Below are 20,590 nucleotides of genomic sequence, written 5' to 3' on the forward strand. Positions count from 1 at the left end.
ACAGAAGGCTCCGGAGGCGTAACGTAGCATCCTAGCGCAACAAAGTATCAATTGATGCAGGTACAGGTGGCCGGTCAAAGGTGCCAGACGTGGTAATATTGTGGCAGCCGGCAGTGCCTCCGATGGAAGAAATATCGTAAAAGTATTAATTAAGAGTGTAAGGTTAATGGCTACTATTTGTTATCCGATGGTGATGGTTTAGCTGCAGGATAAATAAATAGTTACATTTTAAGCAAAGCCTACAAAGAAGCATTTTGTATCTTATGGTTTGGATAGATTTTGTGAAAATAATATTCTATTGTAAAAGAAATCATTTTTAGTTTTTTTTTCTGTACTAGAAGAAAAATCTTAATCAATCTACCAACAGACAATCCATCTACAACCGCAGATGAATTTGCAATGCAACGCATCGTTACCCTTCAGTAGCAGCAGTGTGCCGATTGTATATCATGGGAAACTTGATTAATGACACCCTCGATCGTCGGTATCATTATGCAACACAAGATCAAGCCCTGTGAAAACGGACCAACCGATCTGGGACAATAAGTTCACAACCGATATATATAGCGAACATTTTCAAGCGAGTCAGTTTTTATTGTTTGAAAAGCGTTCCTATTCTCTTGCACAAAAAAACACATACAGAAAGGCCTACCCGTACAGGAGACTGGAACAATAAAATCGTAATCATTTAAGGAATTCGGTTTAAAAAAAACCGCAAATGACACACAGAAAAGCGCAGGATTGTGTGAGCCTAAACACAAACAAACGAGAGAAAAAAAATAAGGTGCAGCTTATTTCAACCAATCCACCAATCGATCGCGAAACGAAACACAAACCAACTCAGTTATAATTAGTCCCTGGTCATCATTTGCATAATTTGATCACGCGTTTGGGCTTTCGCAAATGGGTAAGGTTTAGCAGTGACCGTAACATTTGACAAAGCCCGCGATGCTCTAATCCGTTGGATAAAGCATAAAGCTGCTAAACGCAGTCTCCACCCTCGAAACCTTTATCGCGTTCGTATGTCGTATAACACACCATTTTAACAGCGATTCTGCTCGGAAGCGTAATAATTTATATAATACGTTTTGTCGTCAAAATGCTCGATTAAAAACATAAACAACAAAAATAAAGAACACGTTTTACGTTCTTACGAAAGATTTCCGTTCCGGCGGCAGGCGACGAACCCGGATGTGTGAGCGTTATAAGCACAAGCCAACGATTATTCGGTCAAGTAGCTACCAAGTGGGTAGCGTCTTCTATTCTTTGCTTTTGGATGATCATAAACTGTCTGGAGCTTGCTGCCAAATGACTAATTGCTGACTTCACTGCCACTCAATCCAGAACGGTGGTCCGGATCGGCAGTTTATGACAGGAAGAACATCATAACCGTATTGACAACTAGCTCTTATTAAAAGGGAGAAGAAGAAAAACGCACTGAGGGTATACAGTTCCGTTTTCGTTTCCAATTCCCAAAATAGTGCTTTTTAACGTTTCTGTGTAGAATACACCGTTTCGGTTCAACCGTTTTAGCACCATTCTGTCGGTTCGATAGGTATTCCGAGATGCGAGATTGCAATCATGCTTCCTGCCTCCGTAACTTCACAAACGATTTTCGCAATTCAATTATCGTTTCACCACCACCCACTCGGTGCATCATGGCACAACCCCACCCATTACCGGTAGACATACGAGCGGGGATCCGGGTTCAAATTATTCTACTCGTGCGCCAAGATTTATACGCGCGATGCACATTCGAATGAGGTTGTGAATTGTTTGCTGCGCTTGGAAGGTGTCGCTGCCGTCACCATCATTAGCGTGATTCGGAGCAATTGATGAAAAATGCAATGGAATCGCCGCGTTAGCCGGTATCTTTGATCGGTTCATCGGTTTAGTAAAACAATCTTTAGATCCGGTGTATTCTGACATGCATGGGAGGAAATAAAAGATAAGATTCTGTAGCTAAATGAATGCGAACCTGCATGAAACGTGCTTGTCTACAGCAAATCTTTCTAAATGTGATAGCTTCGGTTTGCTTTTTGCGACCTACACATGCGATCGAATTTGTCCAAGAAATTAACTCTGACATTTAGACAAATGAGTTGCGCAACCATTTGTAACCACTGCCGTAAACCTAATTTCGCAGCCCGGCCACATCGCAAATGTCCACCCGCGCTCGAACGCGAATCCGTACGGACAGTTCGGATCGGCTGTCGATCCGCACGGGAAGATTCGCAAATCATTACATCCTACGACACGTCCTGACCTCTGCGTGCATGCAAAACTGTAAGTCCACTGGCGCGTCCAAGCTCTCTCTATCTCACAGTAATCCTAATAAAAGAAGAAAAGCAAGCAGACCGTAACTAGCGCCCGGTTGCAGCAATCGACCAAAACACCACGGCACGGATTAACGGGCAACGACATCTTCTGCACACGCTGTCACAAGTACATTGGCTTGGTTCGGCCCTGAGTACGGTCCGTTTACGCGCATGTTTTCTTTCATCGTCTTCTGCGATATATTGTGCAATATGATGCCGCGGTGATCGTTCGAAACTGCAAAACTGCATCTCACCGATTCGATTCGTTTCGAACTTCATCCGATCATCGGACCCGCGAACGTCTTCACCCTTGACGGGCGACCTGAGCTCCCCGAGCACATTAACATGCACCCATTGGGGGCATGGTGCAATGAAAGCGGCTAGGAGCGTACGCGAACGGTACCATGAGTGTAGCAGCAAAAGAAAAGTAACATTCACATGTGCAATAATGAAATGCCAATCCAAACAAGAAACGTGTCAACCGTTTCTTGGTCAGTGGGACTTTTTGCTGTTTCACCTCTTTAGCCACCCCTGGTGCCACCCCTCTGATGGGGTCAGTTTCTAAGATCGAGATCGAAAGTCACTGCCGGTGTTGGTTTCGAAATGAAAAGCAACAAATCTCTCCCGGGTTTCTTTCTACCTTTCTGTCTCTTGCATCCCCTACACCTGACCTTCGGGGTCGGTTGTGGGGAGGGTTTCCAATTCAAATCGATGTGCAAATCACTATCCACACCCCGTTTGCGGGTCATCCTGGTCATGGCACCACGGCAAAAGACGCGGGAAAGCCTTTCCGTCGCACAATCGGTATCAAGTGTGGCATAGCGTGGCAATCACACGATGAAATCATCATCACCCGGCGGGACTACTGAGTGATGATTGGATGTACAATTGCTTTCCGATGCCGGTAACGCATCCACACACCAGTGTCCTTCGTGTGCAAAATTGCTGCACTAACAACAATAAAAAAGAAGCTGAACAAATCTAACCTTTTCTCCAAAAAAGGGGTCAGCGTGGCGTAACAGGAGAAACGAATGGCGCAACATTTGTACGAAAAAGAAACAAAAAAAAAACCTTGGAAACTGCTTATTTCTGCTGCTCCTCGAAAGTAGGGAAAGTGTTGAAACGGAAAGTTAATTCAGAGCCGATCTTGAACTTGAGCCTCTGCATAATGGTGCTTGATTATTGAATGTAGCTCATTCTTCATCTCAATAATTATTTAATAATTGTCTTCCAACAAAACTACATAACCTCTCTCTCTCTCTATCTCTTCATTCAGTGCAGGAAGTAAATAAAATTAATTTCACGGTTCGCAACGAAATCGTTCAATCAACTTCATCACCATCCATCTGTCCGCGGGGCAACCAAATAACGCTTAATAGTTGTCATTAAGCTCACATCATCTGTAACGCAAAGTAACGAAAACAACTCCCAAAAAAAAATCCACATTGCACTCATTGCACCATTTGTTCGTGAGCGAAATTCACCAAACCGCAACACAGTCGAATTCCATTCACTCGTAGTCGATCGATCGATGATTTTGCATTACGTTCTCACTGGGGTTGTTTTGCTTAATTTTCATCAATTACAACTTAATGAAGTGGAATAAGCACGCTGCCTGGGTGTACAACCCGGCACGACCATCGCGTAGCAGTGATCGATAAAATAAAACACCACGTACAGGAATGGAGGAACAACAACCACGCCAAACAAGATCACCCGATTCGATGCAAGGATATGAATTGACAATTTAATTTCTCCGAATAGTGAGCTGCCTGTTTTTTTCGGTCCTGTTTTTTTTCTTGTTTTTGCTTATTTTTGTGCGCCTTTTTTTATCGTCGTTTTCTTTATTGGGATGGTAGCGGGTTGTGGTTGAAATTTTTCATTTTCGATGAATATATTGAATGCTTACGCTTCGGCCAACCGCAGGACCGATATTGACTGGGTAGCTTTACAGCGTTCGTTGCATAAGCTTTGCAAGGCATGGATAATATTCGATAATATAGTTCATATTTCATACGCGAAAAAAAGACGTGCCATAAAACGAAGTCTACTTCCAGCGTCTTTAGCATACAAGCTCGTTTGCTAACAGACCCTCATGGAAGAAAAAAAACTGCCCTTGACAGTCGGCACCTAACACGCGCGCTAATAATCATCTATTAAGCGAATCATAATCACCCCAAAAAACAAGCTATCCTTACACCGTGGGCACGAAAGCAAAAGGACAAATGTCGATCTATAACCTTCAGATTTAACTGTCTTCCAAAATAAATCACCATCGAAAAATTGATTGCGACCGAACGGCAACGTAACAAATACGCTACAAAACAACACGCCAAGTTTCGCCACCACATTTGTCACCTTTGACACTGAAACACCGACGGACGTAAACATGCCGCCCCGATCGATCGTCAGCCCGAATCGATCGGACATTATCGAGTATTGCGGTGAATCGATAGAAATATTAGCATTAAAATGCGTGCTCTTGTACACACTAATGATGGTGGTGTAAATTGTCGTCTAAAAATATTTTGATAGTAGTCTCAGCCAAGAAATTTAGCCAAAAACAACAATAACCTTGCTATTTAAGGCTGGTGAATATTTTGTGATTGAAATGTCTAGACACATGAAAAAAATATTCAATCGTCCAGCTTTAGTACACTGCCGGGAGCTTCCATCTGCAACAGTTGAATTACAAACCGATGCGTACCTTGGCATTTTCTGCAAACCTTCCTCAGTGCTGCCGGCAATTAACCCTAGAGCGAGCTTAGAAGTACCTCACTAGAGAGTACTTCCCACCTTTCCCAACTGGTAGTGGGAGCAGGAAGTACACCTGCACACACAGTGTACTTATCGCTTTAGTTCGCCTACTACTGCGAATGATGATGCTTCCACCGAACTACACCCAACCCCCAGACTTGAGCGAGAGGAATGCGACGAACACACTCTTCTACACACTAACGCACCACACCGAAAGTCAAGGTTAAGACAACATCACCATCGAACATGGGCATCATCTCATCATCGTCAGCCCGCTCAGCGTCAGCAACAGATTTTGCGCTAAGTTTTGTGCCGTTTCGCACCCTCACCACCACCTATGTTTATTCACAGTACCCTCGTGATGGTATTCGCGTGCTACTTCCCCGAAAGAGAAGAAGAAAACAAAACCATGCGAAAGCGCACGCGTACACAACACGATTACGCCATCGCTCAGGAATACCTTTGACGTCATCTTGGAACGGTGAACCCGCAGAAGATGCTTCACGGTGCTCCTAACCACGCTCCACATTTCGTACGTGATGACGATGAACGAGGGCTACCGGTTCGCATCCCGGGTTTCGCGCGGAAAAGCTAGCTGTGAACCCTTGTGCTGTCGGTGAGTGGGTGAGTGACTTGAGGCCGAAGTCGTCCGCAGAGCAAAAAAAACCGACGCCCCACAACACAACATTGGCAGGCATTTTACGTAACCTTCCTTCGGAGGACCTCGCCCGCTCATCACCCCATCCGTTTTGCGAGGTAAATGAACGTTACGCCAGCGGCACATAAACACCGAATCCTTGCACCGTAGTTTTGGGGTTGCGTTGGTTTCGCTTCCCTTTTTTTTTTGGTTGGCATCTTTCCGGGCTCGTTTATTAGTTCACTATCAACATGTCGATATCGCTGCCGGCTGACAGTGCACTGGTGCTCGTTTGGTTCGGGTTTTTTTTTTGGGGAGCTGTTTAATGTTGGGCTGATCCTGTCCAAAACACTACCGTAGGTCACCGTTGGAGGGAACCAACAAAAAAAAAGGATGCAACGGGATCAGGTGGGACGGTTTTGAGAGGGGATGAATAGCAGGAGGAATGGGAAAAAAGAAACACTAAAGAAAGGTCCCCAGTGTGTGAGACAGAGAGAGAGAGAGAACGATGCGAGATGACGCAACCGCCAATGGGTTCGATCGCAATTATATCGTAGGAGTCGCCAACGTCTCCGTTACCTCCAGGTTTTGATGTCCGCGCGCTATTCCACACTTTCGCTCGAACACATTCACAGGGATGTCGTGTGATAGCTACTTGATCGCCAGTCGTCGAGTGAGCGAGGCACAGCAAAAAAAAAAGAATTGAAAGCAAACATACATAAACCATTTCACACCGGCGACTTCCTTGGGTTATATCCCCAACAAGGCAGCCCTGCTAATAGAGCGCGATGAAACAAAACACTTTTTGGTTAAATCGATTGGATGTGACCTACAGGAGAGGACACACTCTGTGTGCTTGCCGTTCCATACCCAGGAAGAGGTGTAACAAGATTCCTTTGTCAGGCGATATAAGGCAAGTCCCCGAAATCCACTGAAAAACAGTACCGAAAGGAAGGCGATTGTTGAAGTTTTCTTACGTTATGGGACCATATAGCTTCTTGCCTTTCATACCATTTCTTCCTCCGGCGGAAGCTTTCAACGCTCGAGTCGTACGGGGTGAAAAGTCACAAACCGTTTTGGCAAGGCCGTCTGGGGACGTTCGCTATTCCAGAGAGCAATATCCCTTCTCCGGTCGAAATGGTGCCACCATTAAGTAAGACAGGAAGACATGCCGGCAGGCGATTGGGTAACACGAAGCACGCAGGCTCGTGGAGTCACCGGGACTGTGGTGAAGTTGCTCGCGGAAAGTGGAACCCCAGCTTCCAGCGCATATTTGTGGCGGAGGAGAACAGTTCAGTCCATTTCGACTTACCGGTTGTCTCGTGGAGATGGCATTCTGTGCATCGAAGTTCAGCAGACCATTGTTGCATAAGCTGGGCGATACGCAGACGTAGCTATCGTCGGGACAGCGTGTGGCCGGCGTTGGCCGAATCTTACAGCACTGTTCGAGGGTGGGGTTGCAGTTCTGCGGAAGATGGTAAGGAAAAAAGAAAAATACGAAAAGGGTAAGTGCTTTTGAGTGAAAAACAAAACCACCAAGAGATGACTTATTACAACTTCTTCGGAAAAAAGATTCCTTCAATATAGCCCATAATGAAGCATTTCCATACATTCTAGGTGATGGGCAAACACGGCCCGGTGTACGATGTGTGTGTGTTTGCCTCTGCTACTCGCGCATTCTCGCCGGGTGATGTAAATAATGGTGTTTGATTAATGCCGTGTCGCCCAACGTCAAACACCCAGTACAATGAAGCGCGCGAAGAAGCAAAAACGGCATCCGATGAATATTTATGCATGTGAGAATTCTTTACATAGCCGTTAGGGCAAACAGGCAGGTGCGTGCGCACGCACGCTTTTGCATACATACATGACGCGTGGTTGAGATTCAAATGTTCTGTACCGCAGACGCACCTTGTTGGGGTGTACGCGAAACCGCACGGAAGATGTGCAGATGGTTAGGAGCGGTCTCAAGACGATGACGAATCAAGCGGTACAGATCGTTCTAGCAGTCAGCAGTCGTCATAATTTGTTGACATCGATCTTGATGAAGGTTGATTAATCCATCATTGTTGCGATCAGGAAGTGATTGCTTTTTCTATGTGACATCATCTTTAAGGTTGGATGACATTACAAAACATCTAAGATTTGATACAAGAAAAAGCCTCCAATAGCTCTAGATCCTAGACACTATATCATTCTAGTATTAGAAAACCTTGGATTCACCCTTGAGCTTTATACAAAAAGTCCTCAAGGTATAATGTTATCTGGGACCACGAAAATCAACGGAGTTCTATACATATCGTTTCCCGGTGCAATTACGGTTTTTTACTTAAAAGTACTCAATCTACTTTATTAACAAAAAGTCAACTTTTTGGAAGATTTTGAAGAGTTTGATTCGAATATTTTAGAAGGTATTATCAACCATTTTTTTTATAAAATAACTCAGCAGTAAATTTTCAAGATCCGCCCACATCAGGTGCCGTATATCTCAGAAACTATCTGTAAATTCGCCCGGATGATAAACATTTCCTGCAACACAACCCATCCAATGTCAAACACTAATCCAGCGGTGGATAAATCGCACACAGAAAGAAACGCTGGAAGATAATCTACTCATTATCTCGTTAAAATGTTAATCTACTTCCTCACCGTGCTCGCATGCATTTGCGTGTTGTGTGTTTTGCTGGGTTTGTGTGGGCTTGTACAAAAACCACTGCACAGAAACGAAACATTTGATGCACTGCCCGGCAACTGCTGGCATGCTATAACATCATTAATATCCATGGCCAACACCTGGCTAAGGGCGCCCGTTTGAAGCCCAAAAATTCTACACCCGCATGCAAACATTTGCTCACCTTACCCAACTCCTCGCAGTGCGCTCGAAGCATTCGTACATTTCTCCCACAGCAACTTCACACGCTGTGTGGTGAAGGTGTGACGGTGGTGGCAGGAGATTTGTTTACGTGTTGCAAACAGTATGCAAAAATGCATGTCCACGATACAATCGGTCGTTTTTAACGAATACACAATCTGATAAAACACCCTTTTGGTCGACACGACAGACGCTCCTGCGTAACCCAAGCTCAAACAGCATTCGCTTCTTCGAAAGCATCCCTACTGATGGTGCTGGTGCCTTACGTGTGTGGCTAAGCGGGTAGGTAGAATTATTCAAACACGACGCAAACCTCCTTAACGTTGGTGAAGAAGTTTCACTCTCTAGCGACAGGTGAATGTCCGCGCGGCGTAAGTCGCCGTTTGAACGATACGCTTTAATCAGCCCGCTGAGCGATAGATGATTTAAAAGCGATTTAAATGGCACCCATGTTTAACCTTTCGCGTGTACTGCCAACGTCTGTTCTAGTGGCGCCATTAAAGCTTCCTCCTATATCACATATGTGACCTCTCGCGCGCGCGCGCGCTCTCTCGCGGCAGATGGACGGGTGGGATAGCCGGCAGCTCCGTTGATGTTGCACCGATGTTAGATTAATTCCCAGCGGGACGTTCACACACGTTTGTCCCCTTCGATGGAACGCACGCATAAACCATCTTCAAACGATTTCAATGCACACCGGTACGATCCAACCAACGCGGGACCATGGCGGAAAGGTACAGCAAACATGGGTGACATATTCGCGTGCCTCCCCCCTTGCGCAGGAACAGTGGAATGTTCATCGCAGCAGCAAATTTATCGCTCGATGATTCCATTTTAATTACCGTTGCACACATTCGCAACTAGCCCGAGATACGTTCTCGAGTACCGGTTCGGTGGCTTCTGTTTCGATAGCAATAATTCACCCTTGGCGGGATTGCACCCATGATGACCGGCGGTCTCGCCTGCAGCAAATGGCAAGGTTACTTCATTTGAATGACAAATTGTACGCGCGTACCGTTGCACCATTATGCAATAAGGATGCAAATTGTGATCGCAATGTAGCGCGGCGTTGACACGATCACTTGATTAGCCGTACAAGATATGTGAGATCGCGAAGCTACTTTCGAGGAATTTTGCGATATTCACAGCGTGGTGCGCTTCTTTAAATTGATATTAGAAAAACAGATTGAGAAATAAAAAAATCCCCCTGATTTGTGATGCCAACCAGGAACTTGTAGATACATATACTACAAGTAAGAGAATACGGTTCGGAAACGAAAAGTTGCTTAAAGTCATGTCCACCAAATTGGTAACAAATTACCATTCACTGTCACCAAATGCGAACATGCCGACAAGCAATACGTGACAACGACCTGTGCAAAAGAAGGAAAAAGTTTGTTACATTCGCAGACAACACCATTCATCTGTCACATGGAATTGGCTATTTTTCCCCAAAAATAGCTTTTTTCCTTGAAGGCACGTGGGCCCGTCGCGCAAAAGCAATTTATTTGCCACCGTAAGCGCCCGTGTCCGAGATTTCGTGAACTATTTTACGTTGGATGTTTTGCATCGATTTGTGCTCCGTCTCCGCCGACTCTTCACTTCGGAAGCTCGTTTGTGCGGTAACAAATGAAACAGACAAGTTTTGAAATAATAATAAAAAAAACTATATCTTTAACAGAAAACAACATTCCGAAAAAGAAAGCAACAGCAAAACAAAAAAAACAAGCACGCCCAGCCAGTAACGCGCCCGGTCCTGAAGCGTCCCAAAATGCTGGGGACTTCCAAAAAGGCAACACCGACTACGCACGGCAGACCGCAGGCGCGCGCGCGCACCCGTGTGTGATTGGGCTGTTAATTTTAGATGCGACGCAGGCAAAGACACCCCACAAAAATGCGTTGACGGCGTGTCACATTTCGCGCATTCCGCTTTATTGATATGTCACTTGATTTCGTGTTTTTGTTGTTGTTGTTGTTGTTGTGGGATGATACGCCGATACGCTCGTACCGCAGCAAATCGGACGCACTGTGTGTTATATCACCGAACACGACAATTTAGATGATATCCTATCAATAATAGTCGGTTCGTTTGGTAAGCTGCAACACGTCTCAAGACGGGAGGGAACGTTTGAATGGATTCGATACGGTATTTGGCTGGGCCGAAATGAATTAGGTCATCCCGCGAGAAGATCAATCTTTTGATCGATTAATCGACCAAAAAACCGCCCGATGAAGCGATGTCAATTATGAAATTATTAATCATAACGCCTTTAGTGAGGGAGGAGTTTGCGGGGAGAGGGAGTAAGTGGAAGGAGAGGAGATTTCTTTTGTCCATGGGATGTGTTACATCCTTTACGTGTCTAGTGACACACAATCGAATCATTCGTCGAGGGTGAAGTGAATTTAAAATGTTGCGCACGGAGAGTGTACCGTGAAAATGTCACGCCTTGCACCGTTCTAGCAAGGATGCTGTACTGATGACATTTCAATAAGCAATACGAAAAAAAGGCTAATGATCACATTCAACGAGCGGTGGTGAATAGGGTTTTTACAAGCCATTTAACAAGCGACACAAACTGCTCAATTTGTGTCACATGGTTGTAGTTTGTGCAACGGCTCGTTCGAAGAATGAAGAATGTACCCAGCAGTACATTAAAAGTGAAAGCTTAATCGACTATTCATCACCCGGAAGGTACCTGGGTATAGTCATCGAGTTGCGACCAATCACTGCCATTTGTGGTCGTTTCGACGTAATCGATCGGCTTTGGCCTACTAACACAACTAATTGACAGATGCGTTAGTGAGAATCGTGTAGGAAAGCACACGACAAATACAACCGAAAGTGACATCTTCCCTGTCAGTCAGACTGTTAGTCGGCGACGACTTAGCGGGGACCACTGTCAAATGTCAAATACCGCTCAAAACAATAAATCGAGTGTAAGTGGAATCGTAACCGACACGATTAAACGCACTTCATCAATCATTTCACATCAAACTGACACTATCTTCACGCTGTTCTGCACCATAACCTATTCCGCGTGCATTTTTCTCAAGGTGTATGTTTGCCGCGAACACGACGGTTGAATAATTCCATTCAAATTACCATTTCGATTTACAAACCAGTGCGATTGAATGCCGCATCAGTGCGCACGGTCACGCACGTTCTGATTCGAATCACTGCGCCACTAAAACTGTTCCCTTTGATAGCTTGTTATTTATGACATCCTGCCCTTTTTTAACCATTCCGCATCCTTGTCTCTGTTGCAAGGATGTCTCCCAAAAACAAGGGGGCAGGAAAAAAAACCTTCATCACCCTCCCACCTACCTGATTGTTCGTGTTGAACAGGTTCAGCTGCGACTCATCGACGAATCCATCGTTACAGAACTGATTCGGGGCACAGATGTTGTTCGGTCCGTAGCATGGAACCGTTTCCGGCACGGGATAATCATATCCGTTGGATGTCAGTGTGGTTTGCTTAAAGTATGGCCGAGTGATCGTGCCAGTGGTGGTGATCTTGCTCGTGATGGCACCGGTACCGGTACGCTCCTGCGTCTTCGAAACGGTCGTGCCGCCGTAGTTATCTGGATAGCGTAATACAAATTGGGATCATTTTAGTTTTGAGCACATGCTTTCGAGACATGGTTTCGGCTAGTTTCGCTACTCTACTGGTTTTTTGAAAACTCTACGAAGTTAAATCAACCAAAAAATGGTTAAAAGCAACAGACGCGCATGCAGAACTAAAGCAGAAATAGGCGAAAGAAGAAATTAAGACATCGATAGCAATAGAAACAGCTTTATCTAATCTACGAGCATGCAAAAACTACTTCGTTATCGAGTAAATCCTACGCTATCGCACAACTAACTTGTCATAGCATTCCATCGAACATGTGTTCGAACAAAAAATAACCCACGTAAGCTGAAATTCAAACAGTGATTAGCGGAAGGATAGAAAGGAGAACCAAATGGCGTTACTTGGTGTTAATCCGGTTGTCTGGGTAGCGGTCCCCACGACCGACGAGGTGGAAGTACTGCCCGGCTGGCCCGGATAGAGGTTAGTTTGGATAGTACGCTGCGTATCTACGTTAGTTTGTTTAGTAACGTCCACGGTAGTACGTGGCACCGGGCTGTTAACGTTCGAGGTGATCGTATCCGTGCGCACACCGGTCGTCGTGCTCTGGATGGAGGTGGTCGGTGGTGGTGGGGCGGGAACCGGAACGGGTGCAACGCCGGTCGTGGTTTGTGTTTTTGACTGTCGGATGATCGTGGACGTACGCAGACCACCGGCACCAACACCGGGCTGTACCGTGCCCGTGTTGATCTGTGTATTGGAAGTTGTCGAACTGGTCCGCGAACCACCGGCTATGATGGCGGGCTGAGCAACACCGGTCCCAAATGTGCTACTGGCCGTGCTCTTGCTGATGCTCGTCCGCGTACCGATCGTACCGGCGGCACCACCCGTCGCCACACCGGCCCCCTGGAACCCTTGCGTCTGTGTGCCGATCGTGCGGGATGCGGTCGACGACTGGATGGAAGTTGTGGTACCACCGGCCCCAAACGCTTGCCCTGCCTGACCGGCCGACGCGCTGCGTGCGGCCGAAGCTTGGAACGCCGTCTGGGACACGGTACCACCGGCAACACCACCCGCACCGACCACACCACCCGCGCCCGCTACAGCGCCCGCCGCACCACCGGCCGCCCCACTACCATCCTCGCCCTCGGTACCGGGTGGCTGCTGAACACCGCCACCGATTTTAGTAGCCTTGAACGGGGTGTCCGGTGCCACCCACCAGAAGGTGGTTTGCTTCTTCTGATCATGTGGAATGACATCGGCACCCCCCGCACCGCCACCGCCGGGAGCCTGTCGCTTAAACTGCTGAACATTACTGCTCGAGATCTGCGCCGACACCGACTGGAAGCCTTGACCGGGCGAGAAGAACTCCGGACGGTAGTTTTGGGTGAGTTGACCCGTCGCCAGGCCCGCTATGCACAGCAGCCCCACCAGGGCCCTCGTTCGATGGTTCATCTATTGCAGAGATAAAAGAGAGAGCGAGAGAGGAAAAGAAAAAAAAACAGATAAAGATTAAAACCACCGACACGAAACAAACAAAGACACATTGCTGCAGAAGATGCACGAAATCCTCTCATTAACGCCCGTCGAACGGCGACATTCTTCTTCCACGGTGTGCGTGGTTTTACTCCAATCGAAGGAAAAAACTTGCGTGAGAAGCAAGCGACGAACCCTTTTTGCTGAGCGGGTTTCTTTCTTTTACGCAACGTGTGTACCATACGCATCTTCCAATGTCAAACACACAATAGATGTTGCAGCACGCTCTGCTGGAGCATCGAACACGAATTCCCTACAGGCAGTACCGTACAGCACTGCACGAAAAACAAAAAAAGAACAAAAACGTTCTCACCAACGGGGCCGTTCAAGTCACTCCGCCAGCCGTGGGGAACAAAAAATGTAAAATTTGTTAGGTTGTTGATTAACTCTGGCTAACATAAGGACAGAAACAATGGCTTTATGAGTTCTTGCTGTAGAAAACAAACTTTACACGCGTCCGCATCCCTCATGAATCTCGTCCCGTTCCACCTTGCTCGACCGTTTCTTTCCAGCAAATCGTCGCTAATCGATTTTTAACCCAACCACTTGGCCCCACGTTTAGCGGGAGCGAAACGTCACCGATCACCATGCCGAAGGCCCTTTGTCTCTGCAAGATTATCTCACGGATAATCTTCACGGCTTGCTTGGCCCTTCTGGGCACGACGGTTTGTGAACGTGTCAAAAGCTTTTGTCTTTACCGAGGGCAGTAGCAAAAGAAATGGTATCGTGTACGCGTACGCGTTCGAATGCAGCATTGCAACAGTCCTAAACGCTCGATATGCTAATAATTCGTGCATCAGCTCGATCGACAACTGGGCGACAGTTTCATTAGACCCGTTGCGTTTGTTTGTACACACACGCCGGCCAGGATGTTGCGAAAGCCCCTTATCCGGAGATGGAGAAACATTTCTCAACATCGTCAAAAGAGGACGCCACTTTAAAGGGTGGTTTTGGTTTTTTGTTTATCATAATAAAAAACCAAATTGCCAAAAAGGAGAAGATATTTCTGTCCCATCACCCGTAGCGTGGAGAAAATCGAAAATTCCGTAGCAAATAACATTAACTTGCCGACCTTGAACTTCGTCATCAGCTTCTCACACGATGTGGCGGTGCGTAAAGATGATCATCTTCTCAACGTGTTTTTTTTTCTTATCGCGTAGCGATATGCTTTGCTTGTACTATTATGATGCTTCTACTGCAACCTGTAGACTTTTTAAATTGACATTATTTACGCGCGTGCGCGCGTGTTCGCACACACCCTGCGGTGTATGGTTTGGCTCACTAGCTTCTTTTCTTCGTTCATGTTTTCTTTTTTCCATACTCTACAACCTACCGTGTACGATCGTAAAGGATCGAAAAAACATTTAATGCTACCACCAGGGTAGCACGAATAAAATTAAGTTAACATTAAAAAAAGATTCACACACATCCGAGCTGCACGACCTTATAAATGTTGTGAGATCGTTTTTTTTTTGGTATCCATTCGAGATGATCGACTCTGCTCATCCTCTCCGGAAGGGAGCATCTTGTCGCGTGTGGACATGAACGTTAAGCGACAGACGAGCCGCACCGTGGTTGACCTTAAGGCACGAAACATCGAAGCTGAAATACCGACTTCTTACAACCCGCCAAAGATGCTGCCCTACACACGTACCACACCGTCCACCGAAAGGGTTCTTCACCGGCGGCGGAAGTGAAGACCTTGTGACGCCTCCAAAAACGGTCCTCCCTGCCGGTGTCGTCGAGCAATCGAGGTGGTATATTATACTAACAGCCTATTTCGGTGGTAATTTGAAACGGGCACATTAAAGAAAAAATATTCCCCTTTTTTTTTCGTTCTGCACAAGGGCTATCAAATAATTGTATGCCCTTTAAAAGGGATTTTGATGCTGAAGCTTGTACGCCTCCCTCACACGGACACATTTTTATCGCCTTCCACATCTTGACACTTTGAATAAAAAGCTTTGTCTCCAAAATAGACGGCAGCCTGTACAAACGACCAACCTTTGGCTTGAACAAACAAATCACCCTCGATTGTATAAATCAAATGAAGCACACAAAAAAAGCTTCCTCGTTGCGGTGATGATTAGCGGAGAAGATTTATATACGGAACCGTACCTAGATAGCTCCGTAGGGTTCTATCTACTCCGCCATAGGTTGATCAAGCTACGCACCAATCGATGATGGTAATCGTTCAGTTGTAATCTAGCTAGACTATCGCTCAATGATCAAGGTCAGCGCTTCTCAAACATTCGTTAAGGTGATTAGCTCAGCACGGTCGGAATGCGTTGATCAGCTGTTTTGTTAGCGAGAACGGATGGAGTTTAAAGAGCAAAATTTACGAACTCATTTGGTGGATTTTTTTTACCCATTACACCATTGGATGGATGGGAAATCATTTTTTTTGGAAACATAAAATTATGAGGTCGACATCAAAATTGACATCACTCCGGGAAGTGAGTGGAGGGCTTTGTTAAAAGCACCTTATTGCCTCAATTCAATGGTGATTTTTTTGGGGTTTTATTTTTTTTTCACTGCCATATTATCTCAGTCCCTTCTTAACGGTACGGGGTTTGTTTTGTTTCTTCATCTGTATGCTCTACTGCTATGCGCTAATTGCAAATTTAACACCATCAATCGGCTCGGATAAACTCTCTCTTTTTTGGGAATTTATTGTGTCACCGGTCAATTAGTAAAGTCCTGATAATTTCACATCACACTACCGGGTTGGCACAATTCACCCTTCGAAGCTACGAACACCTTCGTAGGGAGAAACATGTGGAAAAGAAAGCTACCATCGAACGATCTGTTTTGTCGCTTCTATGGAAGGAAAAAGGTCTACATCAAAAGGTGCGAATTGGTACGAAACAATGATCAACGATTGTTTTTTGTTTTGTTTTTACTTTGTCAACATACTTGCAAGCGGAATAAACTTCCACGCCAAACATCCAGTATCATACTGACAGTCCCTTATGCAACCTCCATCCAAGAAGACCTGTAACAAGTTGACCCTAAACTACGATTTCAGACGCTTGTAGCATCCCAATCCATGACCTAGGCTACGGAATAAAAGTATCGAAATTAATTCGAACCAGGTCAATTCGAAACAGCGGTGGAAAAAAACGAGGTAAAGAAGAGTTGCTTTCAGCTCATCCACACGATCCGAAGCAAGGAAGTGGATTGGCTAACGAGTGGGAGACATGGCAGCCTGTTGAAACCAGTTCCTCTCAGTTGCATAATGCTGCGGTGTGGTGCTATCGAACTATTCCTGTAAAATCCATTTAATGTTGAGTCACAAAACTATACCAAATAATTATTCTAAAGTGTTTCTACATGATGAAATGGCTATGCCGTTGCATACTGAAGGCACCATTTCTTTGCAAGCCACGATTAAATCACCCATCACACTGGGATCAAATTTTGCAATCAAATTCCTAAACCCTTCTCAAGCTGCATTAATTTAGATGTTATAAAATTAAAATAAAACCCACCACCAAACGGACCCCATTCGGGTGGCGATGGTGGTGGCCAACATTAAAATTAAAAAAAAAAAACAACAACAAAACGCACATATTTTTCTAACAAAACGAACCTGTTGTCGAAGCGTCCTCGAGAGGATGCACGATAGATTGGGTAACGCGCACGAGACGCGTCCGACGCGATGCTTTCCTCCAAAAATAGCGATTGATTAAGCGCTATCGAGATGCCGGCTTGCGCATTTGCGTGCCGTTTCGTCTTCAACTTGACCTTACCGATCGTACGCGTACGCCTAGGTTTAGCCTATCCAGTTTTAAGGCTGAACCGTTTTGTACATTTGACTGTCGAGGGGGGGGTAGGTTGGGTTTTTCATAATTTTTTGACTATTTTTTCTGATGCTTCAAAGGTTCGATTGATCAATCGAGTAAAAGTTGAGTTGATGGTTCTCTTCGTATCGAGTTTTTTTTTTCACCTTCTCCATCTATTCAGCACGTTGACAATGGATGCTTTGCACAGTGTTTAGCAAGCGTAAGAAGCAGCCGCAGCGGCGTGCTTGAGTGAAAAATAGTAATTCCGACTGGCATTGATCGTCTGACTGTCTGAGCCACCGAACAAGTAAATCACTCATCGCGCAAGCGAGTTCTTCGATGGGCTTGACCTTTCCCTGTTACCTTCAGCGATAAAAGATGAACACAAATATGTGTGCAATCGTACTAAGATTTGTCGTGATTATTTTTCTCAAAGTTTTACTTATCTTGATTGACGAACTAAAATTCTATTACTTCAAAATGCTTCAAATGTGGATTAATGATGAATGGTTTCAAAAGCGATTAAATGACACATTCGTCGGCTATCTGTAAATCGTTTATACAATAGGCGGTGTCAGTTTTTTACTATCCCATTTGCAAAATCGATCTATTTTATGTCTTCAATTTAGTTTTTTGAAACCGTTCCAACAAGTGACCAGCGCTCCAGATATTAGAAAACTAATAGCCAGCTAATGATAGTCGTTAACCACCCTTTTCGAGCCGTTGTCACGCGCCGGTGGTGTGAAAGCCTCGGGGAAACAGGAATAAAGTGTCAATTACAGTTGCATTATTTAATGCTAACACGGTCTGGCGGCAACGAGCAACAAGCGTAGAAGAGTGCTTTGCAAGAGGATAACAACATCAGCTCGATCTAAAACGATCCCGACACGATTACAGACCCTGACCATGCCCTCGGGGTAGAGATTTTTCTTTTTTCGGTGACTTTTTCTTCAACCGCCTGTTCGCCTTTATTCGCTGCGGTGCCATTTACAAACTGGGAGCTGGCTGGAGATTTGAATGTTCAAACCATTGCCGAATCGAATCGGATGCATGGCGAAAAACAAAAATAATATTCATCGTGGCGTAATTAATGATACTCTAATATTATGTGTTCGTACCGTTCAACTGACACGGGTTTCGGGATAGGAAGCAGGGCAGCTACTCATAACTCGTACCCCATTCGGAACGGACGCACGTGAAAGAAATGGATACTTTCACAAACTTCTTTCCAACGGGCATATGCGGTTTATTATTTTTTTTATTGAGGGCGATTCTCGGCTCGACCGTCCAGCGGAGGAGATGGTGAAAGAAAGAGATCAAAGTCAACGATAATTGAAAGTGTTTAATCAATTTCGGATTAACTCACAATCCGTTGACACGCTTGCCCGCGGGCTGTCGCGATTTTGTCCAGACAGGGTAAACCAAAGGGAAGCCCATGTGTAACAGGTCGGACGCGTGACCGTTTTTGACCGAGCGGGTTAGACGAAGATTATGGAGCAGCAAAAATTAGACTGATTTTTAGCCCAAGCCAAGCGGATGTATCAGATCTGAACACATTTTCGATCAACCGAAAGTGATTGTGTAGGAGTAGAGCATATGCTTAATGCTGTTGAACGATATTTCATACATTCTACAATTGTATTTTAATGCAATAAAAATGCTTCTTTAAAAAGCATTTTGAGCATTCCTCAAAATAGTTTAATTTTCTTTTTTAATTCAAAGCTCCACTTAAAAATTTATGTTACACTTGTAAGCATAGTAAACAAGTATTCCAAAAATGTTGAAACACACGCCAATATATTCCAAATTTCCGTAATGGTGATCCTTATCCTTTTTACACTTATTATTAATTTGATGGTAACTATGGTTTGCTATTACAATTGCAATTTTTTTGCAATTTTACAAGGCACTGGTGCAGTACACTACAGAATGCCAACAGCATGATCACGATCATTTCACTCGATCGATTTTCACTGTATGCAGCAGAAGAAAAAAACCATCTTTTGAATTTGCCACCCACAAAGGAAGCAAAATCTATTAACCAGGGTTCGTCGCTTGCCGTTGCGTTGAAGTCTTCTTTAATTATTCCGTTAAAACTACCAATAACCATTCTTGTGCGCACTGCAAATTTAAGTGTTTTATCGATCAATTCAAGCCACTTAGTTTATGGTCACTTTTCCGCAAGATTTCATACACGCGAGGTCCTTATTTTGCTATTTGCACAATTTGCTTTCCTCCCCAATAAACCATCTTGATGCTTACTTTGAAATATTTTCACACTGCTCCAACTAGATGAAGAATTTTATCACGAAACTTCCAAAACTGCACTACACTGTTCCACTATTCAGATGCAACAGTAACACTGTCTTGCTTGACTTTCGCTTTCGTTTCACTTTCTGCGTTCGAGACGCGGGATAACGGTTTACGTTCGTAAAGCCTTTTCCTTTTTTTGTGCACTTGCGTTTTGTTCTTTATCCAAATTTTATATGGACTAGTGTGTGTATATTTTTTTGTTTTTTTCTTTTCAAAAAAACGTTGTCAAATCACTGTGCATTCACCATAAATGGGGGATCCGGGTAATTTTTGTCGCTTCGACCCGGGTTCGACGAAACCAGGCGAGTCGCTTTTTAACGAACGATTTTGGTGAACGACCACCTAAACTATGAGTGCGGGTCGCCAAGATCAACACTTTATATATAGCCCCGCGTGTGCCGGCGGCGGGGATTTCCTTAGCGTCCGGGGTGCCCGGTCGCGTCCACTTTTGTGCGATCTTTCTCTCATACCTCTGCTGGGTACCGGACGCAACGCGGGAACAAGAAGATGAGTTCAGGGGTGGATTTTGGCGCGTGAGTACCGTTGCAACCCCCCCGGGAGTTGCCCCCGATGAGCACCCGGTTGAGTGCCGGGTAGAAGTGACCGAGTCGCTACGACTGAAGTCGCCGGCCTCCCTGCGAGCAATATCCCATACAAAACTGAGTTACCCGCGAGGCTGAAACAAGGCTGTAACTCGGTTGTAAGGCAGTCAAAGTTACAACCTCTTTTGAGTGATTGGCAGGCGCTCTCGCTCGCTTGCATTGCCATCTCTTTTCTATGATTTCTTTCAGAATAGTGATAGT

General features: G+C 45.2%; 2 protein-coding genes across 4 annotated transcripts in view; one reads left to right on the forward strand and one right to left on the reverse strand.

The window, feature by feature from the left end:
- Positions 1-20,162, reverse strand: part of LOC125765653 (inactive serine protease scarface) — a 32,690-nt gene extending 12,528 nt beyond the window's left edge. For 2 of the 3 annotated variants that reach the window (XM_049431013.1, XM_049431010.1), the window contains exons 1-4: positions 19,737-20,161; positions 12,558-13,608; positions 11,910-12,166; positions 7,025-7,177 (exon numbers count right to left, since the gene is read on the reverse strand). In XM_049431013.1, coding sequence (XP_049286970.1) covers positions 7,025-7,177; positions 11,910-12,166; positions 12,558-13,608 — 1,461 coding nt within the window. In that variant the 5' untranslated portion in view covers positions 19,737-20,161. Of the gene's footprint in view, positions 1-7,024; positions 7,178-11,909; positions 12,167-12,557; positions 13,609-19,736 lie in introns of all 3 variants that reach the window. The other variant, XM_049431012.1, reaches the window with a different exon arrangement.
- LOC125765666 (uncharacterized) overlaps positions 1-20,590 on the forward strand; it is a 291,187-nt gene that overhangs the window by 195,976 nt on the left and 74,621 nt on the right. The window lies entirely within an intron of this gene.

The sequence above is a fragment of the Anopheles funestus genome, chromosome 2RL, assembly GCF_943734845.2.
Source record: "Anopheles funestus chromosome 2RL, idAnoFuneDA-416_04, whole genome shotgun sequence".
NCBI lineage: Eukaryota > Metazoa > Arthropoda > Insecta > Diptera > Culicidae > Anopheles > Anopheles funestus.